This window comes from Eptesicus fuscus, chromosome 2, assembly GCF_027574615.1.
Source record: "Eptesicus fuscus isolate TK198812 chromosome 2, DD_ASM_mEF_20220401, whole genome shotgun sequence".
Taxonomy (NCBI): Eukaryota; Metazoa; Chordata; class Mammalia; order Chiroptera; family Vespertilionidae; genus Eptesicus; species Eptesicus fuscus.
In genome coordinates this window covers 27,857,501-27,885,455 of record NC_072474.1, presented here as the reverse complement: position 1 = coordinate 27,885,455, position 27,955 = coordinate 27,857,501, and the positions used below count along the sequence as shown (strand labels likewise).

At 38.4% G+C, this 27,955-nt stretch overlaps 1 protein-coding gene across 1 annotated transcript in view; it reads left to right on the top strand.

The window, feature by feature from the left end:
• LOC114229878 (ankyrin repeat domain-containing protein 26-like) overlaps window positions 1-27,955 on the top strand; it is a 94,720-nt gene that overhangs the window by 7,355 nt on the left and 59,410 nt on the right. Inside the window, exons 5-15 of the mRNA XM_054724856.1 lie at window positions 774-844; window positions 6,059-6,115; window positions 10,416-10,483; window positions 16,621-16,797; window positions 16,907-17,080; window positions 17,190-17,350; window positions 18,311-18,404; window positions 24,113-24,283; window positions 24,391-24,564; window positions 24,677-24,780; window positions 27,418-27,511. Of these exons, the coding sequence (XP_054580831.1) occupies window positions 774-844; window positions 6,059-6,115; window positions 10,416-10,483; window positions 16,621-16,797; window positions 16,907-17,080; window positions 17,190-17,350; window positions 18,311-18,404; window positions 24,113-24,283; window positions 24,391-24,564; window positions 24,677-24,780; window positions 27,418-27,511 (1,345 nt within the window). The remainder of the gene's footprint in view (window positions 1-773; window positions 845-6,058; window positions 6,116-10,415; window positions 10,484-16,620; window positions 16,798-16,906; window positions 17,081-17,189; window positions 17,351-18,310; window positions 18,405-24,112; window positions 24,284-24,390; window positions 24,565-24,676; window positions 24,781-27,417; window positions 27,512-27,955) is intronic.

Genomic DNA, 27,955 nt, shown 5'->3' with positions numbered 1-27,955 from the left:
ACAAATAGAGTTTAATAACAGATTTTTCCTTTGCCTTAATGTTTCTCTGAGCATTTCTTTTTTTTCCCCTGTATTTTTCATTTCAATCTCATAGCAACCTTCTAAAGTAAATACCAGATGATCTCACTCATTTTTGGATAATAAAGAACATTATAAACTGATGAACAAAAAGATAGATACAGAGACAGTAAAGCATCAGACTGTCAAATTTCAGCAGGAAGGTTAGGGAGAGATGGGGGAGATAAGAGATCAAAAGAAGGACTTGTATGCATGCATATAAGCATAACCAATGGACACAAAACACTGGGGGGTGAGGGCATGTATGGGAGTGGGGTGCGGGAGCAATGGTAAGATATGTACACATATAATACCTTAATAAAAAAATGGGGAAAAATAAAGTAAGGTAGTTAGATCCTTATTTTGTAGAGGAGGACCTTGAGCCACAGAAAACTGACTTGTTTGAGAACAAATAGCTGTGTTTATAGAACTAGGATGTCTGAGTTCAAGAGACTTGCCATATGTCAAGCCAACTCTAATTAATTCACCGAACTAGATTGCCTTCAAATCCTGACTCTTTTATGCTACTGTTCTTTAAAAATTCCATGCTTCGTTAGAAGTTTGTAGAACTTACAAATTTGAAGTGTGAAGTATAATTAATGTTTTAATATTAACTCATGTTATCTGACATATGCTAAGAATTTACACTATTTGGGAAATGTTTTTATATTTGTATTAAGCTAGTAATATTATTTATCACCATTTTTTATTTACAGCAACCAACAACCACCTTCTAAAAAAAAAGAAAAAAGAAGACATTTGGAGTCTCCTGAAAGTAAACATTTTGGTAAGACTTCTGGTAGTGAATTACTCTTTGTGCTCTTACCATAGATGAATTAAGAGTAAGGAAGTTTTGATAATGAAGGAGCAATAAAAATAAACAAACAATGTATAAGTTGCATGTATAGGTTTTCTTAATCTCTTTCTTAGTAGAATAGTATTCAGTATTATTTAAAAAGTTACTTGTAGGTAATTTTAAAGTCTGGGGTGATATTGTTTGAAAAGTTCATTTATTTAGTATTGATCCCTAAAATCCTATATGATATCTTTATGTAAAAAAGAAAAAAAGATTTTAAGTTAGGATGTTGTATGTTCCTCTATATTCACTTTGTAACAGATTGCACTTGTATATACAGAATGGACCTTTTGTTTAGCTTTGACAGGCAATGAATTACGTTCAGTAAATGAAACCTGTTTTACATAGTGATTTGTCTCATTAAAAAAGTAGCTAAAACTGGGAACTCAACAATACTTTCCTGTACCGCAAACAAATGGCAAATAATAAGAACTGCAACACATAGTGTGCAAAGATCTTAATGAGATTTTTAAAAAATATATTTTTATTGATTTCAGAGAGGTAGGGTGAGAGAGACAGAGAAACATCAATGATAAGAGATAATCATTGATTGTGTGCTTCCTGCATGCCACTCATTGGGGATCTAGCCCACAAAGTGGGCATGTGCCTCGAGAGATAATTGGACCTTGACTTCCTGGTTCATAGGTCGACCCTCCACCACTGAGCCATGCTGGCTGGGTCCAAAGAGATTGTTTTTTAAAGATATCTACCAATAGCACAGAAGTCAGAAAGGCAATTCCTGTTGAGAATCATAGGATACTTTACATAGTATGACAAAAGGCTTCACTATCATCAACTTCATTCCTCAGAAGTCAGAACAGAATGAGATATGTTGATTCACTAGAACAAGATGTTTCCTTCTGTTTGTTGGATAATTGTCAGGATACTGTAATTTATTTAGAACAAGAAGCTCTGATCAAAAGATAATAAAAATAAATATACAAATAGCCCAACTCAGGACTCCACTAATCATTACAAAAATACAAAAGTGTTTCACAGTGACAAAGATGCCAGTGTGCTAGCCAGATGTGGCACCTACTTCATTGTGCAATCCGAATCTGAACTGTATGAGGACACCTTGGACTTAGTAGACTTTTACCAGAGGACTTGTGTACGTTGGTTTTGCAAGTTATAGGAAATAGAAAGATGCAATATCATTTTGACCTTGAGCTCATAATATGAGAGCTGTCTCTGATTTATTTCTGTGTTTATCACATCAGAATTTTCAAAGAAAATGTCAAAATTTAGTAATTAATTTATCTGCTTATTGGTCTACTATCTAACTCTCAGGTGCCTTTTAGGTACTGAGTGCTATTCTGATGTTGCAGAATTGAAATGTTTTAAAAACATAGTCTCTGCCCTCCAAGAGCTTGTTATTGTCATTGTCATTTCTATTAGTTACTATACTTTATTCAGTGCTTGCTAGGTGGTAGAACGCACTAGGAGCTTATCATTATTTATTCTTGTTTATTGTCGGGTAGCATGTGCCAGCCACTTTAGTCCATAATGAAAACTAGAGTTTTTAAAATGTGGTGAACTCTGTAGGTCAGTTGCTTAAAGTATTGTACCAATAGGCCAAGTTGTGGGTTTGATCCCTGATCCTGGTCCATACCAGAATCCACCAATGAATGCTTAAATAAGTGGAACAACAAACCAATGTTCTCTCACTCTCTTTTTTTCTTTAACCAATGTTCAAAATGTGTTAAAAAAAATAAAGACATTCTTGCACATCCCAACCTTCCCCTTTTTCTTTCCTCACAGGGATGATTTACCTAAACTCTAAGGGACCCCAGGAAGGGCCCAGAGCAACAATGGTCACTAGCAATTCATCCTGGGCAAACCCTCTAAACCTGACTTCTTGGTGAGCCTAGGCTCATTTTCCCAACCCTTTCTTGCTTCACTATCCCCAACTTCTATAATAATGTCCTCCAAAATTCACCTACACACACAAATAAAATGAATAATATAAAATAAAATAAAAATGTGGGTGGGATTTAAATTAAGCCTGCAGATGGAGAAGTTTGCCAGGTAAAGGTGCAGAAGGGTGATGTTTGGCTACAGGAACATGAGTCCAAGGGCTACCATGTGCGTGCATGTTAACTTTGGGGGATTTATGAGTACTGCCATTTCAATGTGCAAAATGTGTGCTATGGGAATGGTTGGGAATGAGGTGAGTGCCTAGCTAAGGCAAGCTTATGAAAGTCTTTAGTACCACAGAAAGGACTAGATCTTCTCCTGTGGACTTGGGAAATTTATCAGATAGAATGCTTTTAGCTTCAGGTAATAATGGGTGGCTAATTCACAGAGGCTGCAACTACGGGAACTAGGATTGTTTTGGTTGTTCAGTGATATCATCAGGATCCCAGGTGCTGTCCCTTATTCAGCTGTGAGGTTGTCAGTGCTTATGTCTGCTTTCCTGGTGAGCTAATTAGTGATGGCTCAGAAGCATCCTATTCTCACATGACAATATGTGAAGACCAAAGGACTGCTTTGGTTATTTTAAGTTTTTTGTTAAAGTCTAGTTGGCACACAATATATTACTTTCAGGTGTATGACATATTGGTTTGACATTTACATACCTTATGATTTGTTCACCATGATAACTCTAGTAACCATCTATCACCATGCCATGTTATTACAATATTGACACATTCCCTTTGCTGTACAATTGATGTCTGTGGCTTATATATCTTATAACTAGAATTTTGCACTTCTTATTCATATTCTTCTAATTTCATTCATGTCCTCAACTCACTACCCTCTGGCAACCATCAGTTTGTTCTTTGTAGCCATGGGGTGTGCTTCTGTTTTGTTTGCTTTGTGGTTTTAGATTGCCCATGTAAGTGACATCATATGGTATTTGTCTTTCTCAGTCTTATTTCACTTAGTATAACCCTCCACTTGGTCCATGAATGTTGCTCTAACTAGCAATATTTCATTCTTTTTTATGTCTGAGTAATATTATATATACTGCATCTTCTTTATTAATTTATCTATAGAAGGACTCAGAGTTTTCTTATATATCTTGGCTATTGTAAATAATGGTGCAGTGAACATAGGGGTGTGGATATCTTTGCAAGTTTGTGTTCATGTATTTGTTGGATAAATATTCAGAAGTGGAGTGGCAGTTCTATTTCCAACTTTTTAAGGAATCTCCATGTTGCTTTACACAGTGACTATACCAATTTACAATCATATGAACAGGACTCGAGGGTTTCCTTTTTCTTCAAATACTTGCCAACACTTGTTATTTATTTATATTTTGATGACAGCCATTCTGAGAGGAGTGAGCTGGTACTTCATTATGGCTTTCATTTGCATTTCCTGATTAGTGATGTTGACATATATGCTTCCTTTATTTTTTTAAAAAATATGCTTTTATTTATATTTAGTGAGAGAAGAGGGGAAAGGGAGAGTGAGATGAATATAGCAAGAAAACAATCACATTGCTCAGCTGCCTCCTGCCACACATACTGGGCATCCAGCCTGCCATTTGGGCATGTGCCCTAAATGGGAATCCTAACAGCCATCTCTTAGAGCCTGGGATGACTCTCAATCCACCGAGCCACAAATGCGTGGCCTATATGTTTCTTTTAAATCAGAAGAAAACTGATTGCCTTGCATTTGACTTCCCCTAATGTATTATAGACTTGGGTTACATCACATGATCATTTCTAAACCAGTTAATGGTAATCTAGTTACTATGATAAGTGCAGTATAATTATTTCTCTTTTTGGAGCTTGGGAGATACCACCTTCTTTGTGTATCATGACAGTAAATGTCCAAATAGTGATATGGTTCTCCAGCAAGAATGGAGACTGAGGTAGGGAGCCAGCAGCATTTACTGGGGATACATTGGAGTTTTGAGCAGAAGTATAACAAGAGTGGATTTGATTAGAGCCTTGTGGTTGTGATATGAAGTAGGTATCCGAAAGATTTGTCAGCAAAGGATGTGATTTTAGGCCATGTGGTATGTCATATCTACTCAAGTCTGCCATTGTACTGTGAGAGCAGTCTTAGACAATCTTTAAGTGAATAGGCAAGACTGTGTTCCAGTTAGACATTTCTTTACAAAACCATATGGCAGTTTGTATTGGTCCTGGGGTTCCTCGTTTCCTGTGTGACCCCCCATGTAAATGATAGATGAAAGGAAACCACATAAAGAGATTGGGAAACAAAGGAAGATTTTGCCTCCTTGGTCTGGCATTAGTCTATTATGAAGTTTTACCTATCCATGCAGGGATGAGTCAGAAAGCTCAATTTATTCCATTTAAAATGTTGTTTTTCTAGGTCTATGTCTTTCTCATTTTTTTCTGCTTAAAAATCTTATTAATTTAAGAGGGAACAATAATAGTTGGTGGTATTTTCCCCCCTGAGAGAGCCATCTGTTAAGAGCCCATGTTTGACTAGAGTAGTTGACAGTAGCAAAATAAAGTGGACAGTAGCAAAATAAAATAAATAGTGGACAGTAGCAAAATAAAGTAGTTGACAGTAGGAAAATAAAGTAGGTCTAGTTCATACAATTTTGTGATGAATCAATGTAAAACGTTGGCGGGAGAGAGAAATACAAAGTATTTGTAGGTTTCCTGGTAGTGCACTGGCATTTAGAGTGAACATGAAGAATAGGACTTTGTGAGATGAGCAGGAAAGAGCCACAGTTCAACTAGACAGACCAGTATGTTTTTATACATGTTGAGTTTGGTGGAATATCCATGGGTATCCCTACCTTCTGGATAATATTTCTTTGACTTTTTGACTTGTTCTGCCAACAATTGCCTTTAATGGGTGAGCCATGCTTTCAGTTTTATAAGAAATTAAGAAAAGGATTAGGAGCAAATAAAAAGAACTCTGCAAGCACCAGAACACTATTACACTACATGTGATAATTATTGTTTTTCTGTATCTATCCCAGTTATTTGATTGACTCATAACTACTATTGCAAAAAGGAATTAAAGCCTGCTTAGTTGGAGAAAATTGTCAGTGTGAGGACAATTTTCTTGAGAGGAACTTTTATATTATAGAATATGTTGTCAATCATTAGGATTCTGTGACTTTCATTATGAGTAAATAGAATTGCTGCTTGTTTTACATTGTTTTCTGACATCAATGCTTTATTTATCGCTTTCATGCCTTTATTTCAACAGTTACTCATCTACAGAAGTCTCTAAAACAAACATGGAGCAGAGGAAAATCAAATAAAGGTATTCTGTGAAATCAAGTTCTGACTGTGATCATGTATCAACCCAAATTATCAAAATGTCACATAATGAAATTGTGTTAGAGGTTCCTAAACCCTCACCTAAGTTTGCTTATTCACTAGAAAGGTTCACAGGACTCGCACATAGTTATGCTCCTACCTGAGATTTATTACAGTGAAAGGATAAAAGGAAAATGAGCCAAGAGAAAAGGTGTGTGTGACAATGTGTGGAGGACACCAGGCACAAGCTCCCAAGAGTCCGCTCCCTGTGGAGTTAGCAGAAGATGCTTAATTATTCCAGTGTCAAATTTTGACCACACACATGAAATATGTATCAACCAGTCTTCTTAGACTCAGTGGCAAGGTTTTCATGACATAAGCGTCTTCCCCATAGCATGTACCGAAATTCTAGATTCCCAGAGGAAAGCAAGTATTTAGCATGAACCCCATTGCTTGTGCAACTCCAGGCACAGGGGGCCACTCTTATCAGTTAGGCAAAGGTAGGAGCCCCCTCCCCAGATTCAAGTTTTCAGACACCAAATAAAGGGTTGCCATTTAAGTAGGACTTTCTAAGGAGAGGAGTCTTAGACCTGCTGTATGAAATGTTTCTGCATAGCCGTATAGCCCTGACTGAATTTTTGACATTGACCTACTTTTAAATATATATAAATATGGTATTGATTACTTTTACAGAGAAGAAGGGAGAGGGATAGAGAATTAGAAATATTGATCAGCTGCCTCCTGCACACGCCCTACTGGGAATGTGCCTGCAACCAAGGTTCATGTCCTTGACTGGAATCAAACCTGGAAGCCTTCAGTCCACAGCCTGATGCTCTATCCGCTGAGCCAAACCAATTAGGGCGACCTATTTTTTTTTAAAGCCAGTTATATAATAATATAACATGGTACTGGTTTTTGTCGCATCATCCATAATTGCTTGCATTGCTGGTTATTTTTCTGACTCTTGCTGAGTATTTAACAGGTATCTGTACATAAATTACTAGGGCAATATTAGGCAATTATAAGCTTTCCTTTTTACCCAATTAATGTTTTAAAATAATTTTAGATGAAATTAGCATACTGATTTCTGATTTAAAATTATAGTAAAACGTTTCTTTTAATTACATGGATGATTCCCTTTTGGTTTATGTTGCACTTAATCCCTGTTTGTAATATAAAGCAAGATATTCAAGCATACTTATTAGTTATTTTCTTTCCCTAGTATACATTTAAAATTATTGGCTTTATTTATGCCTTTTCAAATGATTCATTCAATTGTGCGGATAATACCCATATTCTGATATTTTGATTTTTATATGAATTTACGAGGTGACTGTGTCTTGAAAATAGCATAAATATGTTGACAAATGTTAATAGCATTTTCCGCAGATACTGTAAAAATTTAATAAGACACTTTTAGAGTGTGTTTAGGTGCGCAGCATAAGGGCGGGGAAAGTGCAGAGAGTTCCCATAAACCCCAAGTCCCCTACACCCACAGACTTGCTCATTTTTGTCATCGTGCACCAGAGAGGTACTTTGAATAGACTGGCACTGACCTATCATTACCAACCAAGGTCCATAGTTTACATTAAGATTCACTCTTGGTGTACACTCTAGGGTTTTGACAAATGTATGATGTCAGGAATCCACCATTAAGATTATCATGTAGAATCATTTCATTGCCCTACAAATCCTCTGTGCTCTGCTTATTCATCCCTCCCTTCTCCTTTGGCCCTGGAAACCACTGATCTTTTTTACTGTCTCTATAGTTTTGCCTTTCCTGAGTGTTGTATAGTTGGAATCATATGGTGGGTATGTTTTTGAGTGTTTAAAAATTAAAATGTCAAGAAAACTGGATGTAGCTATCCAAGACATTCTTTGTCCTTTGTGGCTTGTTTTTGTTGTTCATCAGCATAGATTCTGATGACATATGCCATACAAGCAAAATAAGCTTGATTTCTACAGACATTTGCCACCTGTTGGGGAGGGTCAAGAATAAGGACCTCACGCACTACTGCAGAGCACTAACTGTCTAGATCACCCTGCTCTATGAAGTGGGAACAGATACATTCTAGCAGTGGAAGGAGACAGTCTCAAGGGGTTCTACTTTATACAACCAGAATCACAAAGCCTTTCCTACTCATCTTGCGTTAGAAATGGTGCCAGAAAGAGTCTGTTTCCTATGTTTTGCTATGCTGCAAAGTGTAGTGCCTGGCGACCAAGCTTCCTTGTGATAGTGTTTCATCCTAAACTGGCTAGTCTTTGCTGAAGAGCTGCAGAAGTTGCATTGTGTTATGGCAAAATAAATACAGTATCTTCTAAAATTTTCTTATTGAAAGGAGTCCAGAAAATTCATGTCATACAAGTTTGACATTGTTAGTTTATGATTCTGCTTCTACTCTCCATACCATTTTCTGTCAGCCTAATGGGATTTGTTTGGGATTATGTTCATTGTAAATATCAGATCCAATTCTCTTGTTTCTTGCATTTGAAATATTTAAAAAGAGAAAGTAAGTGTTCTTAATGTATTAATGGCCTACCAATAATATGCTTAATATTTCCTCTGGTATATGGTGTGTGTTCCCAAAGGAATATTTTCTAACAAAGCATTACTCAGGTACTTTTAATGTCCTGTATTTTTCTGTAGTTGTTTTAAAATGTACTTTGCTTTTTTCCTTAATAGTATGGGCTATATCTGAAGAAGACCCTTTATGCAGGTAGGATTTTGTGGATTTTAAAAATTATATATTACCTACAGGAATGTAGAGAAAAGAAACTAACAGTTCTAAAGTGTTTTACTATGGGCTAACCCTGTATTATGTATCTTACCTGTGTTATATAATCATCACAATAGCTTTCAAAGTAGCTGTGCTATTGTATTAATTAGGCAACTTCTTTATTAATGAGGTAACTGTGGTTCAGGGAGGTGGATTTTAATTTTTTATCTGTAAGTAGAGAATATCTATGTATAGACCATGTTATCTTAAGTAAATTCAGCATGTATTTAGAGGATATCTCTAATTGATTTCTCTATTTATTGTCTTCCCCAGTCTGGTTTTCTTTTCAGGATAGTACCTTGGCCTAGTTGTATGAAGTTTTCTTTCTTTTTTGCAATACTCTTTCTTTCCTCTTCCATGACTTCTTGACTTTTAACATTTTTATTCTCTACTTTTTTTGGTGTTTTGTTCATTGTGTTATTTTTTTTTCCAATTCTGCCAGCTATGATGTTCTCCATTTCTCTCTAGACAGAATCAAAGGCACATAGAATTTCAGGAGTTTACGGAAGCTTAGCAATTAATTAAACAAAATTCCCTCTAACTTTTCAACCAGTGTTTAATGTCCTGACCAAGTGATTGCTCGCATGGAGTATTAGAAACTCAAAGATATTAAAATGACTTATTGGTGTAGTAAGTGGTGGAACTGACTTTTTAATTCAGGTTGCTTAGTGTAATACTCTTCCTTCTTTATCACTCTGTAGGTGAGGTTTCATAATAGAAATATGGGGAGTGGGGAGTGAGTGCAGTCAATAGAAGATAAGTATGGGTTTAGAAGTGGAATTCCAAGTTCCAAGAGGAACAACACTGGGTTGAGATTGGAATAAGAGTTTCAGAAAAGACATAAAGATATTGGGGTTTAAGACAAGTTAAAGATACATTTTAAGAAGGAAGGCCACTGGATTTGACAGATTAAAATATGGGGCTCAAAAATGCCCTGAAGAGGTTGCTGCTATTCTGTATATTTGTTTAATTGGAGGAACTAGCAACATTCAAGGTTTCTTTTAAAAGATATTTAAAAAATTGGAGGCACTGGAAAGATTCTTTTGATCACAAATGTGACTGTGGTCTCATCAACCTGAACTCTGACTCACAGAGTGAGGTTTAAGTTCGCTTGAGTCCTAAGGGACTGGAGATTGCTGAACTGCATAGAGCTATGGCCCAAGGCATGTGTATTCTCCCATCTACTTCTTTTCCCAATTAGCTGTTGTGCTTCCCAGGTACACGGAGGGTTGGGTAGGGGCAGGACTAGATGTCAAGTCACTAATGGAGTTGGGTAACACACCTATGTTATGAGTTGATAACTCAGACTCCATTTAGTTTGTTTTCCAGCAGCAGGGGAAATAGAGAGCTCCTATTCTTGGTCATTAGAGCCCGTCCTTGTTTCATGAGTCTGTGCCTTCATAGGCTGAGGATTTAAATGTTGGAGACTGGCATGGAGCCTGCAAAAGTCTGATCTGGGAGTGGGAAGGCTAATAGCATATACATTTGTTCTTTGACATTTGGACATTTAACTTTCCGCCATTTCAGAGAACTTCCTGTATGGTTTGAGGGTAAAAGGAAGGATTGGGAACTCCTTAATAAGTGGTTTCCATGCTGTAAGAAGTAAGAATGCATTTTTGACTGACATTCATTAGTCTTTGAAGCAGGGACAGATGATGAGGAAAGGGACAATATATCTTCCTACCTTTATTTAGGTCATCAGATGTGTTCCAGTTCAGGGAATAAAAGTTATGCCAGCCAGTAAGTGGTGCAAACAAATTAATCCTAGGCACAGTGTGTCTTCATTAAATTGTTCATAGATTGGAAGAGGTAATAGCTGAAATAAAAAAAACTAAAAGCTTTTTTTAAACATAGGCCCAGTGTTAATTATATCAAGAATAATTATATGATATACAGAAAGCTGATCTTTCACTTAAAATTTTGTTTCTATTTTTTTAAATAAATGGATTTTTTAAAGAAATGTTGTACATTTTACAGCAAACATCGAATTGCTCTTTCATGTCCTACATCAGACAATGTAGTCTTCAAGGTAAAGTGCTCTTTTGTGAAATTAGTTTTCTTGTTCTCAATTGAATTGTGTGTGTGTGTGTGTGTGTGTGTGTGTGTGTGTGTGTGACACTCATACATTTTCTAGTGGCCTCTCTATCATTGTTTTATGTTTGTAATGCAAAATAAGTCCTTTCATAGTTAAATCCACAAGTGAGAAAGTGGTTTGATTTTCATTTTATTGATTTTAGAGAGAGTGGTACAGGCAGGGAGAGAGAAAGAGAGAGAGAAGGAAAGAGAGAGAAAGAGAGAGAGAGAGAGAGAGAGAGAGAGAGAGAGAGAGAAACATTGATGTAATTGATGTGAGAAAGAAACATTGTGGGCTGCCTCCCACATGGGCCACAACTGGGACTGAAGTGATAAATTGGAAATATGTCCTGACTGGGAATTGAACCTGTGATCCTTCGGTGCATGAGTTGACACTCCAACCACTTTGCCCCATAGGCCACAGTGCAAAATTTATTTATTTTATTGCATGATTCCTTTTATATGCAATTTTCCCAATAAGTGAGTTCATAGAGACAGAAATCAGACAAGTGTTTTCCAGAGACTGGATAGGGCAAATGGAGAGTTCCTATTTCATGAGAATGAGGTTCACTTCTGGAGTGATGAAAGGTTTTGGAAATAGATACGGGTGATAATTGCACAACATGGTACATGTGCCAAATGCTACTGAATTTTATACTGTAAAATCATTGATGTTTGCTGACGTTTAATCCCTAAGAAAAGAATACTGTCATAATCAATCAATTGAATTAAGATCATGTTACACACCTTTTAAAACAATCCAATAGGCTCATTTAAAACATGTCTTCTGGTAAAGGTTACATTGTTAATTTGAGGTTTTTCTTATTTCTTAAGGTAGGCCTGTGTTGCTGTGAATTTCACTATTAGGGCTGCTTTCCCGATATCCCATAGATTTTGGGTTGTCATGTTCTCATTTGTCTCAACATGTCTTTAATTTCTTCCTTGATCTCATTGTTAACCCATTCACTGCCCTGCAACAGATCACTTACCCTCTATGTGTTTGTGTGTATTTTTTGTTGCTGTTGTTTTTTTACATTTGTTTGTTTGTTTTTGTAATTGATAATTGATTTCTAGTTGAATATTATTGTGGTTGGAGAAGGTGTATAAAATGATTTCAGTCTTTTTAAATTTACTGAGGTTTTGCTCATGGTCTATCTTGGGAACTATTCCATGTGCAGTTGAAGAAAATTTATACCCTGCAATTTTAGGGTAATAATGCTCTGAAAATGAAAAGGAAATACATCAGGTAAAATGTGTCCTTTAAGGGTGCTCTTGCCTTCATGATTTTTTTGAAACATCTATCCGTTGATGTCAATGGAGTAGTTAACATCCTAACTATGATTGTATCAATATTTGCTTTATATATTGAAGTGCTCCTGTTCATAAGGGTTATTACTTCTTGCTGGATTGATCCAATATCATTATGTAATGGCCTCCTTTGTCTCTTGTTATAGTCTTAGATTTAACTTCTTTTTGTCTGACATAAGTATTGCTATGCCAGCTTTTTTTGTTGTTTGCATTTAAAAACATTTAAAAATGTTTTATTTTATTTTTTAAATACATTTTCATTGATTTCACGGTGAGGAAGGGAGAGGGATAGAGAGCTATAAACATCAATAAGAGAGAAACATCCATCCTCTGCATTCCGCATGCCCCCTTCTGAGGATTGGGCCTGTATCCCGGCCATGTGTCCTGACCTGGTATCGAACTGGTGACCTCTTGCTTCCTAGGTAGACACTTGACCTCTGAGCAACACTGGTCAGGGGAACATTTTATTAAGTGAATTTTTATTTATTGATTTGAGAGAGAGAAAAAGAGAGAAATAGAGATACAGAAAGAGAAACATCGATTTGTTGTTCCACTTATGGATGCATTCATTGGTTGCTTCTTGTATATCCCTGATGAGAGACTGAACCTGCAAAGTTGGCCTATTGGGACAACACTCTTAACGAATTGAGCCACCAGACCAGGGCCCTTTTTGTTTGTATTTACAGTAAATATCTTTTCCATCCTTTTACTTTCAGTATGTGTGTATCTTTTGTGAAGTTGTTCTTTTGTAGATGGCATATGTGTTATATTGGAAATCCAGCAAGCTAAACAGAAGATGCCATAATCGGATAGCTGAATTTAGAGTCTTTATTTCAAAAGCGAGTGGCCTCGGAGGACTTGTGTCTCTCAAATTCTCATGGCCCCGAACGAACTTATGGGTTAGCTTATAAAGGTAAAAACAAACAAACAAACAAACAAACAAAAACATGTGCTGGGAAGGGGACAGTGTGTTTAGCAGCTATCTTGCAGAAAGCTTATAGCCTTGAGCACAGCTCAGATAACCAGAAGACATCTGGCATGGAAGGAACCAAGGATGGATCAGACCCTCAGGCCAGCAGATTGGCTTGCAGGACCAGATAATTAAGAGGGGGCAGTGACTAGACTATAGGCTAACAAGAAGTGCATTAGGTTACTGGCTTTACTTTTCTGATAGCTAGCCCCTTCTCCAAACTGTCTTATTTTCCCCATTATTCGAGCAAGCATGCTTACAGAAGCTAGAAATAGCAGAGTTACTTCTGTCAGGGAGGCTATCTGGTTTAGTTACTTCCTGGAAGTAACAACACAGGATCATCTGTGTTTAGTGGAAAATTTTAAACAGCAGTTCTTAGAAAATAGAGGTTCCGGGAAAAAGACGAAGTGCCTATGATTCAAATGGAGGGCAAAAGACAGGATGGAGTCAATCCGTTCAAGGCCCATTGTTCACAGGTAGGGATCTTGTTTTCTCAGCCATCTATTTACTCTATGTCTTTTGATTGGAGCTTTTTAGATATATACATTTACGGGGATTACTGATAGGTACTCACTTATTGCTATTTTATCATTTATAATAATGTCCCTTGCCTTTTTCTTTTTCTTTATCTAGAAGCCCCTTTAATATTTCCCACAATACTGTCTCTTTTTGTGTGTGTGTGATGACCTCCTTTAGGTTACTTAGGAAGCTCTTTATCTCCTCAATTTTAAATGATAGCTTTGATGGGTAGAGTATTCTTGGTTGTAGATCCTTCTGTTTTGTCATTTTGATTATTTTGTACCAGTAATTATCAGCCTGAAATACTTCTGTTGAGAAAGCATCTAACAGAATTTTTGGGGCTCCATAAACAGGTTACCATCTGTTTACCCCTCTCTGCTTCTAAGATGTCATTTTCTTTAACCTTTGCCATCTTAATTATAAAGTGTCTTGTTTGGGACTCTCTTTGCATACTGCACTTGTGTGTGTTTTTCTTCACCAGGCCAGGGAAGTTTTCAGTCATTATTTTCTCAAATAGGTCCTCATTTTTGCTCTCACTCTCCTCCTTCTAGTACCCATATAATGTGGATGTTGCTATGATTTCTGCTATCCAAGAAGTCTGAAACTACTCTCTTTAATAAAAATTATATATATACTAGATGCCTAATGCAGGAAATTCATGCACAAAAGGGGGGCAGGGCCTCAGCAGGGCCTGCAACTTCTACAATATGGGACCCTTCAGGGTATGTCTGACTGCCGGTTTAGGCCCAATCCCGCAGTCGGACATCCTCTCACAATCGAGAAACGCTTACTCCTAACCGCTCACCTACCTGCCTGCCCGATTGCCCCTAACCACTCTGCCTGCCTGCCAGATCGCCCCTAACTGCCTCTGTCTGCCTGCCTGATTACCCCGAACTGCCTCTGCCTACCTGGCTAGTCACCCTTAACCCTTTTGCCTGCCTGATTGGCCCTAACCACTCTCCCTAGCTGGCCTGATTGCCCCTAACCACATCTGCCTCTGCCCCCACCACCGTGGCTTTGCTGCTCTAATTGCTTGTTTCCTGCTACCTTGTCTTCTAAGTCAAAGATTCTATTCTATACTCTATCCTCTGCTTTGATTCCTACTTGTGTATTCTTCATTTCAGGTAATATTTCTTCATTTCTGAGTGGATATTTTATATGATTTATTTATCCTCTTTCGTACATGCTTTCTCTTTGTTGAATTTCTCACTATGTTCCTTGAGCTTTTTTGTATCCATGTTTTTGAATTTTAACAGGTGCAGTTCGGTCTCCATTTCATTTAGTTCTTTTTTTTTTTCTGGGGATATTTCATATTTTTTAATTTTGGGCATGTTTCTTTTTCTTCCCATTTAAGCTGCCTCTCTGTATTTGTTTCTATGAATTGGGTAGATCTACTTTGCCTCCAAGTCTTGGTAAAATGGCCTTATGTAATAATTGTCTTGTCAGGATCATTGGCACAATCTTTATGATCTACCTGAGTTGGGTGCTCCAGGAATGTCACTTGTGTGTGATGTGAGCCCTCTTTTTGTAGAGTAGTGATGTTGGTCTATTTGTGGATAGGGTTGATATTCAGGCTGGCTCTCCACAGTATACAAGTTGCTGTGTGAAGGCTGAACCCATGTGAAGTAATTCACACCAGTGTGGTATGGTGCCTGCCAAGATCTTCCTTTTGGTGTTGTGCTTGTGGAGATAATTGGTTCCTGCTCTGTAGCTCCCCACTGGAGCCTCTTGTGAGGGCAATCTGTTGTAAGGCAATGTCAGTCTCTGCCTATGATTTTCCCTGAGTGATGTATGTGGAGCTACAAAGTGGTGCAGTGTTTGTGAATGCCTCTGCTAGGCCTAGGTGCACCAGGGAGGGGCCGAGCTGCACAGCAATGCCTCCTTGCTCCAGCACCAAGCCTGTGAGGCAGCTAAGAACAAAGCACAAGTCTCTCTGAGATCCACCTCTGCCTACCAGCTTTCTGTTGGGGTCAGTCACTGAAAGAGCTCCCATTGGTATGTGAGTCCCATGAGGTAAGTGAGTCATCAGGTAGGTGTGAATGGTGCTTACCATGTTGATACAGATTCAAACTCAGCTTCATTTCTGGGTATGAGGCCACTCAGCAGAAGTCCCAGGCTATGCAAATAGCGGCTATCACCCACTGGATACCTGTGTACCCAATGGTTTGTTGGCACCTCAGAGACTCTTTAGTGTAAGGTCAGCAGAATTCATCTGGCCCCAAAGACCACGATTTGGTCTGAAACTAGGAGAACATTACTCACTTCCCCAAATTGTACCTTAACTATCAAGTGATTGGCTTCACTCTGCTCCAAAGTTGTAGTATGTTGGTTCATATATTTTATAAATGCCACCACTTTTGAGACCTTTAAATATCTTAAAAAATGTAAAATGTAATGTGGGAAACAATGGCCTCGTGCAGAAAGAGGAAAGCTTCCTGTTTGTTACTGAGGCACATTGTCACATCTTCTAAATCTATCTGTGTAATGCAAGACCCAGGTAGGAAAGACAAAAGTGGGAAATTTTGTATCTTTGTCTTTTTATTTCATTGTCTCTGATAGATAAATGGGATGAGGGTGAGGAGGAAAAATGTTAGGCAGCAAAGAGAAGATTGCAATGTGAATAGGACCACAAAATTAAGAAAGCCCTTTTAGAAATCTTGGAAAATTCTGCTTCTGTACAGAAACAGAAATGAAGCAGAATTTACAATTTCAATGACCTGTTATGATTAAATTATACACTCAAAATATTTTTACTGATTTAAGTAATAGTAATTTCATTAATATTATGAAAATTTAAAGAAAAGATTACTTTTAAATGAATAAGGTAATAACAATAACCATAATATCAAACTTTCATCAAAGGTTGCAGAAAAAAATATGCAGACAAGCAGTGAAAGGGAAGTGTCAGGAAACACGTATGCTGGTGATAATGATGACAGTGACAGAAATGGATTGAGACAGCAAAGTAACAATGAACAAACTGATACTCAGCAGCCAAATGATAATATTAATGAAAACACAGTCGTTTTAATGAATAAGGTAATAACAAACCCAAATGATAAAAGCCAAATGACAAAATTAATGCAAACACAGCCCTGTTAATGAATAAGGTAATAACAGTATCCTTAATATCAAAATTCCATCAAAGGTTGAAGAAAGGAAGGAACCGAAAAATAGTAAAAGGGAAGAGTCAGGAAACATGCATGATGGTGCTGATGACAGTGACAGTCATGGATTGAGTCAGCACAGCAACAGGGAACAAACTGATACCCAGCAGCCAAATGATAAAATTAATGAAAACGCAGTCATTTTAATGAATAAGGTAATAACAAACCCAAATGATAAAAGCCAAGTGACAAAATTAATGAAAACTCAGTCCTTTTAATGAATAAGGTAACGACAACATCATTAATATCAAACTTTTATCAAAGGTTGAAGAACAAAAGACCCAGACAAGCAGTAAAAGGGAAGTGTCAGGTAACATGCAAGATGGTGCTGAGGACGACAGTGACAGTGCTGGTGTGAGGAAGAGAAGCAGCACTGAACACAGTGATGAGCAGCAGCTGCCTCTTAAAGAGAACAAGTCAGACAGGTAAGTCTATAGCAGTATTTAGCAGCAGCTAATTATTTCTTTCTTATAAAACAAATCCCAATTTGAGCTAATATTCAAGATTAACCAATTTTATATTTATACTGTTGAATAGATAGAACCTTACTTGCTAATCAGAAAAACGCATATCAACAAACAATGAGACAGCATATTTTTGAACTTTTAATGATAATTATTGTATTTAAAAAATAAAAACCAGAATTGGCCCATGGGAGGAAAAAGGCATTCTCCTGCACTACTGGTAGATGAAATTACAACGTCTTTTCTGAAGGGTAATTGAGTTTGTTTCAAAAATTCAAGTATGTCCTTCTTTATCCCAATAGCTTCACTTCCACAACTAGATCCTACATGAAAACATGACTTGTATAAACATACACATATGCAGTCTAAGGACATTTATTTTATGTTATTATATATTTAAAACATACAGTAGGTCATTACATGTGTATATACAGTATATGTAATATTACAGAGGCTAACAACATATACATTTGTTCTTTGACATTTGGGCATTTAACTTTCTGCCATTTCAGGGAACTTACTGTGTGGTTTGAGGGATAAGGAAGGAGAGGGATCTCTTCAATAAGTGGTTTCCAGGCTAAAAAAAAAGCACGACTGCCATTTTGGACAGACATCAATTAGTCTTTGAACCAGGGACAGATGATGAGGAAGGAACAATGTATCTTCCTACCTTGACTTAGGTCATCAGATGTGTTCCAGTTCAGGGAATAAAAGTTATGTCAGCCAGTAAGTGGTGGAAACAAATTAATCCTAGACAGATTGTGGCCTCATTAAATATTTCATAGATTGGGAGAGGTGGCAGCAGAAATAGAAAACTAAAACCTTTTTTGAAACATAGGCCGGTGTGAATTATATCAAGAATCTTTATTTGATATACAGAAAGCTGATCTTTCACGTAAAATTTTGTTTCTCTTATTAAAGAAATGGATTCCCTCATTGGTGGTGTAGATTTTACCGCAAACATCGCATTGGCATTGCTGATTCTTCTCCTACATCAGATAGAGTGGTCTTCAAGGTAAAGTGCTCTCTTGTGAAATTAATTTTCTTTCTCTAAATTGAATTTTGTGTAACACTTACTCTTAAAATTTCCTAGTGGCATACCTATCATAGTTTTTTGTTTGTAATGCAAAATTAGTCCTTTTATAGTTAAATCCTCAAGCTGGGAAATGTTTTATTTTTGTTTTATTGATTTTAGAGAGAGTAGAAGGGGATGGGAGGGAGGGAGAGAGAGAAAGATAGAGAAAGAGAAAGAGAAATTGAGAGAGAGAGAGAGAGAGAGAGAGAGAGAGAGAGAGAGAGAGAGAGAGATTCATGTGAGAGAAAAACATTGATTGGCTGCCGCCTGCGAGGAGCATGTTCCTGATAGGGATTGATCTGACATCCTGTGTATATGGCCTGACTGGGAATTCAACCCATGACCCTTTAGTGCATGGGACGATGCTCCATCCACTGAGCCCCACAGTCCAAAGGGGAAAATATACTTACTTTATTGCGTCATTCCTTTTATATGCAATTTCCACAACAAGTGAGTCCATAGAGACAGAAATCAGACAAGTGTTTCCCACAGACTGGGTAGGGGGAATGGGGAGTTCCTATTTCATGGGAATGAGGTTCCCTTCTGGATTGGTGACAGGCTTTGGAATTAAATAGAGGTGATCATTGCACAACATGGTACATGTGCCAAATGTTTCTGAAGTTTATACTTTAAAATGTTTTAGTTAATGTTTGGTGAAGCTTAATCACAATGAAAAGAATACTGCCATAATTAATCAATTGAATTAAGATCATGTTACACACCTTTTAAAACAATCCAATAGGCTCATTTAAAACATGTCTTCTGGTAAAGGTTACATTGTTAATTTGAGAATTTTTTTTATGTCTTGAGGTAGTCCTGTATTGCTGTTATTTTCCCTCTTAGGACAGCTTTCATGTTGTCCCATAGATTTTGATTTATCATGTTCTAATTTCATTTGTCTCAAGGTATCTTTTCATTTCTTCCTTGATCTCATTGTTAATCCATTCACTGTTTATTAACAGGTTATTTGCCCTATTGTGTTCATGTGTAATTGTTTTCTAATTTGATCACATTGTGGTTGGAGAAGAGGTGAGGAATGATTTCCATCTTTTTAAATTTACTGAGGCTTGTTTTATGGCCTTACACGTGGCCTACCTAAGGAAACTGTTCCATGTGGACCTGAAAAAAAAATTTATACCCTGCAGTTTTAGGTTCATAATGCTCTGAACATATCAATGAAATTCATTGGAGTTTTGGTTGGACTTTTTAAAATACACTGTATGCATTTACCCACTTTATCTTTTTTTTGAAAGACCTATCTATTAATGTCAATGGGTTATTGAACTCCCTAACTGTGATTATATTGATATTTGCTTTATATATTGAGGTGCTCCTCTGGTGGTGCATATATATTCATAAAGGTTATTTCTTCTTGTTGGATTGATCCCATATCATTATGTATTGGCCTCCTTTGTAGCCTTAGATTTAACTTCTATATTTTCTGACATAAATATTGCTTTCCAGGCTGTTTATGTGATTTGCATTTTATATTCATTCATTTATTTATTTGAATTATATTGGGGTGGCATTGGTCAACATGAACATATAGGTTTCATGTGTGGGTTACTAAATTACAAAACTTGTATATAGGACCATGTGCCCATCACCCAAAGTCAAATCTTCTCCTGTCACCTCATATTAGGACCACTTTCTCTCCACAACCCTTCATTGTTTGCATTTGAAAAAATTTTAAGAATATATTTTATTTTTTACATATATTGTTATTGATTTCAGAGAGAGGGAGAGGGATATAAAGATATAAACATCGATAAGTGAGAAACATCCATCCTCTGCCTTCTTCATGCCCCCTTCTCGGGATTGGGTCTGTATCCTGGGCATGTGCCCTGACCAGGTATCATACTGGTGACCTCTTATTTCCTATGTAGACACTTGACGACTGAGCAACACTGGCCAGGTGAACAATATTTTTGGTTGAATTTTCATTGATTGATTTTGAGAGAGAGCAAGGAAAGGAAGAGAGACACAGAGAGAGACCTACAAAGAGAGAGAACCATTGATTTGCTGTTCCACTTACTTAGGCATTCATTTCTCGCTTCTTGTATATGCCCTAATGAGAGTTTGAACCAGAAAACTCGCTCTGTAGAAACAACACTATCCAATTGAGCCACAAGGCCAGGGCCTATTTTGTTTGTATTTTCAGGAACTATCTTTTTCCTCCTTTACATTCAGTATGTGTGTATCTTTGCTGAGGTGGTTGTTTTGTAGACAGCACAAGTAGGGAATTTGTTTTCTTATCCAGCTATCTACTCTATGTCTTTTGATTGGAGCTTTTTTAGATATATACATTTATAGGAATTATTGATAGCTACTCACTTATTGCTATTTTATTCTTTATTATTATACCTCCTGCCTTTTTTCTATTACTTTATATAGAAACTAGAAGCCCATTGCACGAAGTTTCGTGCAAAAGACCTTCCTTCACCTGGCTGCTGGCACCAGTTTTCCGCCAGCACCAGTTTTCCTCTGGCCACCTGCTGATTAGAACGCCTCCCGCCAGTGCAATCGGCTACCCCGAGTTCCTCCAGTGCCATTTCCTCTAGCCACCCACCGATTTGAGCGCCACCCGCCAGCGCGATCGGCCACCCTGAGTTTCTCCAGCTGATCGGGCTGGCGGGAGGCACTCCGATCTGTGGGTGGCCAGAGGAAAACTGGTGCTGGTGGAAAACTTGTGCCTGTAGCCACACAATCAGGCACCCCAAGTTCTGCCACGAACGCCTTTCGCTGGCCTTTGGGGCTGGCAGGAGGAACGGGGGCGCAGGGACTCGTGAGTCCCCATCCCCCGTCAGCCCAATCGGACACCCCGAGTCCTGCCCCCAGCCTCCCAACGGCCCAATCGTGGTTGTATTGGTGTGATGGTAATTTGCATATTACCATTTTATTAGGTAGGATCCCTTTAATGATTCCTTTAATACAGTCTGTTTTGTGTGATGAACTTCTTTAGGTAACCTAGGAAGCTCTTTATCTCTTTTTCAATATTAAATGACAGCTTTGCTAGGTAGAGTAGTCATAGATGTAGGTCCTTCTTTTTTATCACTTTGAATATTTTGTACCAGTCTTTGCCAGCCTGAAATACGTCTGTTGAGAAAACATCTAACAGACTTATTGGGACACCCTTATAGGTAACTATGTACTTTTTCTTTCTGCTTCTAAGATCCTCTCTTTGTCTTTAACCTTTGCCATTTTAATTATGAAGTAGCTTCGTGTATGCCTCTTTCTGTTCATCTTGTTTGAGACTCCCTTTTCTTGCCCTACTTTGTATTTTTCTTCAACAGGTCAGGGAGGCCTCAGTCATTTTATTTCTTTAAATAGGTTCTTAATTTTTGCTCTCACTCTCCTCCTCCTGGTACCCCTATAATGTGGATGTAGCTATGTTTTCTGTTATCCCAGAAGTCCCTTAAACTACGCTCATTAAAAAAAGTATATCTATATATGTATAGAGAAATATATATACATTATATATTTCTAATTCGGCGTTTCCTGCTACCTTTTCTTAGAAATGAAACATTCTAATATGTACTTCACCTTATCTGCTGTTGACTTCTTCTTGTGTATTCTTCATTTCAGGTATTTGTATTCTTCACTTCTGAGTGGATATTTTATATGATTCATTTTTCCTTTTTTAAATATTTTCTTTATTGATTTCAGAGAGGAAGAGAGAAGGAGATAGAGAGATAGAAACATCAATGATGAGAGAGAAGCATTGATTGGCTGCCTCCTGCACCTCATCCACTGGGGATTGAGCCACAACCCAGGCATGTGCCCTTGGACAGAATCGAACCTGGGCCCTTCTATCTACCGGCTGAAGCTCTATGCACTGACCCAAGCAGGCTAGGGCTCATTTATCTGTTTTTATACTTGCTTTCTCATTGTCGAAGTTCTCACATTGTTCCTTTTGCATCTTTATAACCATGTTCTTCAATCTTGTATCTGGTGCATTCTTTGCCTCCCTTTAATTTAGCTCCTTTATCTGGGAATATTTCCTGTTGTGTTTCGTGTGTGTGTGTGTGTGTGTGTGTGTGTGTGTGTGTATGTGTGTGGGTGCGCGTGTGCGCGCGCGTGCACGGACATGTGTGTGTGTTTTCATTTTGGGCATCTTTCTTCTTCTCCCCATTTAAGCTGCCTCTCTGTATTTGTTTCTACCAATATGGGTAGATCTGTTATGCCTCCCAGTCTTGGTAAAATGGACTTATGTATTAGGTGTCTTGTCAGGCTCATTTGCACAATCTTTCTGATCACCAGAACTAGGTGCTCCAAGAATGTCACTTGTGTATGTTATGTCAGCTCTCCTTTAGTATAATATTGATGCTGGCCTTTTTGTAGATGGGGTTGATGTTCAGGCTGGCTGACCAGAGTGTACAAGCTGCTATGCGAAGGCTGATGCCATGCCAAATAATACACACCAGTATGCTGTGGTGCCTGTTGGGATCTTCATTTGGGTGTTCTGATTGTGGAGATAATTGGTTCCTGCTCTGTAGCTCCCCACTGGAGCCTCTTGTGAGGGCACTGTGTTGACACTAAGTCAATGTCAGTCTCTACCTGTGACTTCCCTTGGGTGACCTGTGTGGAGCAACAAAGTGGTGCAGTGTTTGTGAATGCCTCTGCTAGGCCTAGGTGCACCAGGGAGAGGCTGAGCTGCACAACAATGCCTCCTTGCTCCAGCACCAAGCCTGTGAGGCAGCTAAGAACAAAGCACAAGTCTCTCTGAGATCTACCTCTGCCTACCAGCTTTCTGTAGGGGTCAGTCACTGAAAGAGCTCCCATTGGTATGTGAGTCCCATGAGGTAAGTGAGTCATCAGGTAGGTGTGAATGGTGCTTACCATGTTGATACAGATTCAAACTCAGCTTCATTTCTGGGTATGAGGCCCCTCAGTAGAAGTCCCAGGCTATGCAAATAGCGGCTATCACCCACTGGATACCTGTGTACCCAATGGTTTGTTGGCACCTCAGAGACTCTTTAGTGTAAGGTCAGCAGAATTCATCCGGCCCCAAAGACCACGATTTGGTCTGAAACTAGGAGAACATTACTCACTTTCCAAAATTGTACCTTAACTATCAAGTGATTGGCTTCACTCTGCTCCAAAGTTGTAGTATGTTGGTTCATATATTTTATAAATGCCACCACATTTGATACCTTTAAGTATCTTAAGAAATGTAAAAGGCAATGTGGGAAACAATAGCCTCATGAAAAAAGAGGAAAGCTTGCTATTTGTTACTGAGGCACAATGTCTCATCTTCTAAATCTATCTGTGTAGCGCAAGATCCAGGTAGGAAAGACAAAAGCAGAAAATGTTGCATCTTTGTCTTTTTATTTCATTGTCTCTCATAGATAAATGGGATGAGGGTGACGAGGAAAAATGTTAGGCAGCAAAGAGGAGATTGCAATGTGAATAGGACCACAAAATTAAGAAAGCCCTTTTAGAAATCTTGGAAAATTCTGCTGCTATAGAGAAACAGTAATGTAGCGGAATATACAATTTCAATATCCTGTTACGATCAAATTAAACATTCAAAATATTGTATTGATTCAAATCAGATCAATTTCATTAATATCATGAAATTAATGAAAACACAATCTTTTAAGGAATAAGGTAATAACAATATCTTTAATATCAAACATTCACCAAAGGTTGAAGGAGAAAAGAAGCAGACAATCAGTGAAAAGGAAGTGTCAGGAAACATGTATGCTGGTGATAACAGTGACAGAAATGGATTGAGACCTCAAAGGAACAGTGAACAAACTGATACCCAGAAGCCTAATGATAAAGTTAATGAAAACAAGGTCTTTTTAATGAATAAGGTAATAGCAAAGGTAAATGATAAAGCCAAATGATAAAAGGAATGACAGCACAGTCTTCTTAATGAATAAGGTAATAACAGCATCCTTAATACAAACTTTCATCAAAGGTTGAAGAAAAGAAGGAACAAACAAGTAGTAAAAAGGAAGAGTCAGGAAACATCTATGATGGTGCTGATGACAGTGACAGTGATGGATTGAGTCAGCACAGCAACAGTAAAGAAACTGGTATCCAGCATCCAAATGATAAAATTAATGAAAACACTGTCATTTTAATGAATAAGGTAAGAACAAAGCCTTTAAGTGATAAAAGCCAGAGGATAAAACTAATGACAACACAGAATTTTTAATGAATAATGTAATAACTATATGCTTAATATCAAACTTTCATCAAAGATTGAAGAAAAGAAGGAGCACAGTGTTGGTGTGAGGCAGAAAAGCAACAGCAAACCAAGTAAAAAGCGGCACCTTCAATTTATGAAGAATGTAGAGTCTGATAGGTAAGCCTGTGGCAGTATGTAACAGAAAAAAATTATTCTTTTCCTACAAAATAAGTTTCCATTTGAGCTAATATTCATGATTCATGATTTTATATTTATATCAGAGAGTTTGAACCTTACTTGGTAGTCAGAAAAACACAAATCAACAAACAATGAGTTACCATTATTTTACATTTAAAATGATAATTATTTTATTTAAACAATAAAAACAAGAATTAGCCCACAGGAGAAAAAGGCATACTTGTGCAATATTGGTAGATGAAATTGGCACATCTTTTTCAAAGGGTAATTGAGCTTGTTTCTAAAATTCAGCTATGTCAATCCTTTATTCCAAAATCTGTACTTCCAGAACTAGTTTGTACATGAAAACATGACTTGTATAAACATACACATATTCAGTCTGAGGCCCGGTGCACAAATTTGTATGCAGGTAGGTTCCCTTAGTCTGGCCGGCAATCACCCATATAGGGGCCTTGGAGGTTGGCTTGGGAAAAGGACCACGAGACGTTGGCCAGCAAGAATGATGGCCAGAGCGAGTGGCACAGGAAGGTTGGCCAGCTGACTGGGGTGGTGTTGGTTGGAGCTGTGGGAGGTTGGCTGGCCAGGGGAGGGTCCGCAGGAGGTTGGCTGGCCTGGGGAACCTATGCGGGAGGTTTGTCCTAGCAGGGTAAAGGGAGGAAAGGGCTGAAGGACATAGGCCAGCAGTGAGAGGTTGGCTGTGGGAGCTCACTAACAACCAGAGGCAGCTCCTGTGTTCAGCATCTGCTTGCTGGTGGTCAATGCATGTCATAGTGACTGGTAGACCATTTGTTCCATCATTTGGTCACTTACGCTTTATATATATAGATAAAATATACCGTACGTAATTACATGTAGTATATTAGTATATATACACATGTGTATATGTATAATGTATATATATATATGTGTGTGTGTACATGTATATATATACACACACACACATATATAGTGTGTGTGTGTGTATATATATATGTTTGTGTATATATATCTAGATTCCCGCTGCATGAACTTCGTGCATGCGGGGGTGTTCCCTAGGCCAGCCTGCACCATCTCCATAATGAGACCCCTTGAGGGATGTCCGACTGCCCATTTAGACCCGATCTCATTGGGATTGGGCCTAAACAGGCAGTCGGACATCCCTCTCACAATACAGAACTGCTGTCTCCCAACTGCTCACCTCCCTGCCTTCCTGATTGCCCCTAACCGCTTCTGCCTGCCAGCCTGATCACCTCCTAACCACTCCCCTGCCAGCCTGATTCAGGTCTTACTGCTCCGCAGCCAGCCTGTTTGCCCCCAACTTCCCTCCTCTTCCGGCCTGCTCACCCCTAACTGCCCTCCCCTGCAGGGTAGATTGCCCCCAACTGTAATCCCTTGCAGGCCTGTTCCCTCTCAACTGCCCTCCCTTGCAGGCCTGGTCCCTCACAACTGCCCTCCCCTGCTGGCCATATTGTGGTAGCCATCTTGTGTCCACATGGGGTTAGGATCTTTGACCACATGGGGGCAGCCATCTTGTGTGTTGGAGTGATGGTCATTCTGCATGTTATGTTTTTATTAGATAGGATAGAGGCTTGGTGCATGGGTGTCGGCCAGTGGGTTTGCCCTTAAGAGTGTCCCAGATCAGGATGAGGGTTCCCTTGGGGCATGGGACAGCCTGGGCAAGGGGCCTGTGGTGGTATGCAGGCCACCCATGCCCCCTGGTGACCCAAGCGGAGGCCCTGGTATCTGGGGTTTATTTATCTTCTACAATTGAAACTTTGTAGCATTAAGCAGGGCCAAGACAGGACAGGGCTGCAGAAGCTTGGCTTCCTCCATCACCCAGGGCAACGGTAGCCTCCTGCTCTTCTAGCTCAGTGGCTCAGGACATTTAGGTAGGAATTTAATTACCTTCTATAATTGAAACTTTGTAGCCATGAGTGGAGGCCTCGGCCAGCCAGGGTGTGCGGAAAGCTTGGCTTCCTCCATTGCCAGGTAAACCCAAGCCTCCCTCCTGATCTCTGTGGGAGCAGCCATCTTGGTTGGGGTTAATTTGCATACTCGCTATCATTGGCAGGTGGGCATGGCTTGTGGGTGTAGCAGAGTGATGGTTAATTTGCATATTACTATTTTATTAGATAGGATTTATATGTAATATTACAGAATATTATATAAGGTAACAATATATACATTTGTTCCTTGACATTTAAACTTTTAACTTTCCACCATTTCAGGGAACTTACTGTATGGCTTTAAGGAAAAAGGAAAGGTTGGGATCTCCTCAAAAAGTGGTTCACATGCTTAAAAAAACCAATACTGCCATTTCTGACTGATTTTGATTAGTCTTTGAATCGGGGACAGATGATACAGAAGTGACAAAGTATCTTCCTACCTTGGTTTAAGTCATCAGATGAGTTCCAGTTCAGGGAATAAAAGTTATGTCAGCCAGTAAGTGGTGGAAACAAATTAATCCTAGACAGATTGTGGCCTCATTAAATAGTTCATAGATTGGGAGAGGTGGCAGCAAAAATAGAAAACTAAAAGCTTTTTTGAAACATAGGCCGGTGTGAATTATATCAAGAATCTTTATTTGATATACAGAAAGCTGATCTTTCACTTAAAATTTTGTTTCTCTTATTAAAGAAATGGATTCCCTCATTGGTGGTATGGATTTTACAGGAAACATCGCATTGGCATTGCTGATTCTTCTCCTACATCAGATAGAGTGGTCTTCAAGGTAAAATGCTCTCTTGTGAAATTAATTTTCTTTCTCTTAATTGAATTTTGTGTAACACTTACTCTTGAAATTTCCTAGTGGAATATCTATCATTGTTTTGTTTGTGATGCAAAATTAGTGATTTTGTAGTTAAATCCTCAAGCTGGGAAATGTTTTATTTTTGTTTTATTGATTTTTGAGAGAGTGGAAGGGGAAGGGAGGGAGGGAGAGAAAGAGAAACATTGATGTGATGGAGAAATATTGATTGGCTGCCTCCTGAAAGGAGGAAGGGCCCTGACAGGGATTGATCTGACAACCTGTGTATATGCCCTGACTGGGATTTCAACCCATGACCCTTTAGTGCATGGTACAATGCTCCATCCACTGAGCCCCACAGTCCAAAGGGATATTTACTTTATTGCGTGATTCCTTTTATATGCAATTTCCACAACAAGTGAGTCCATA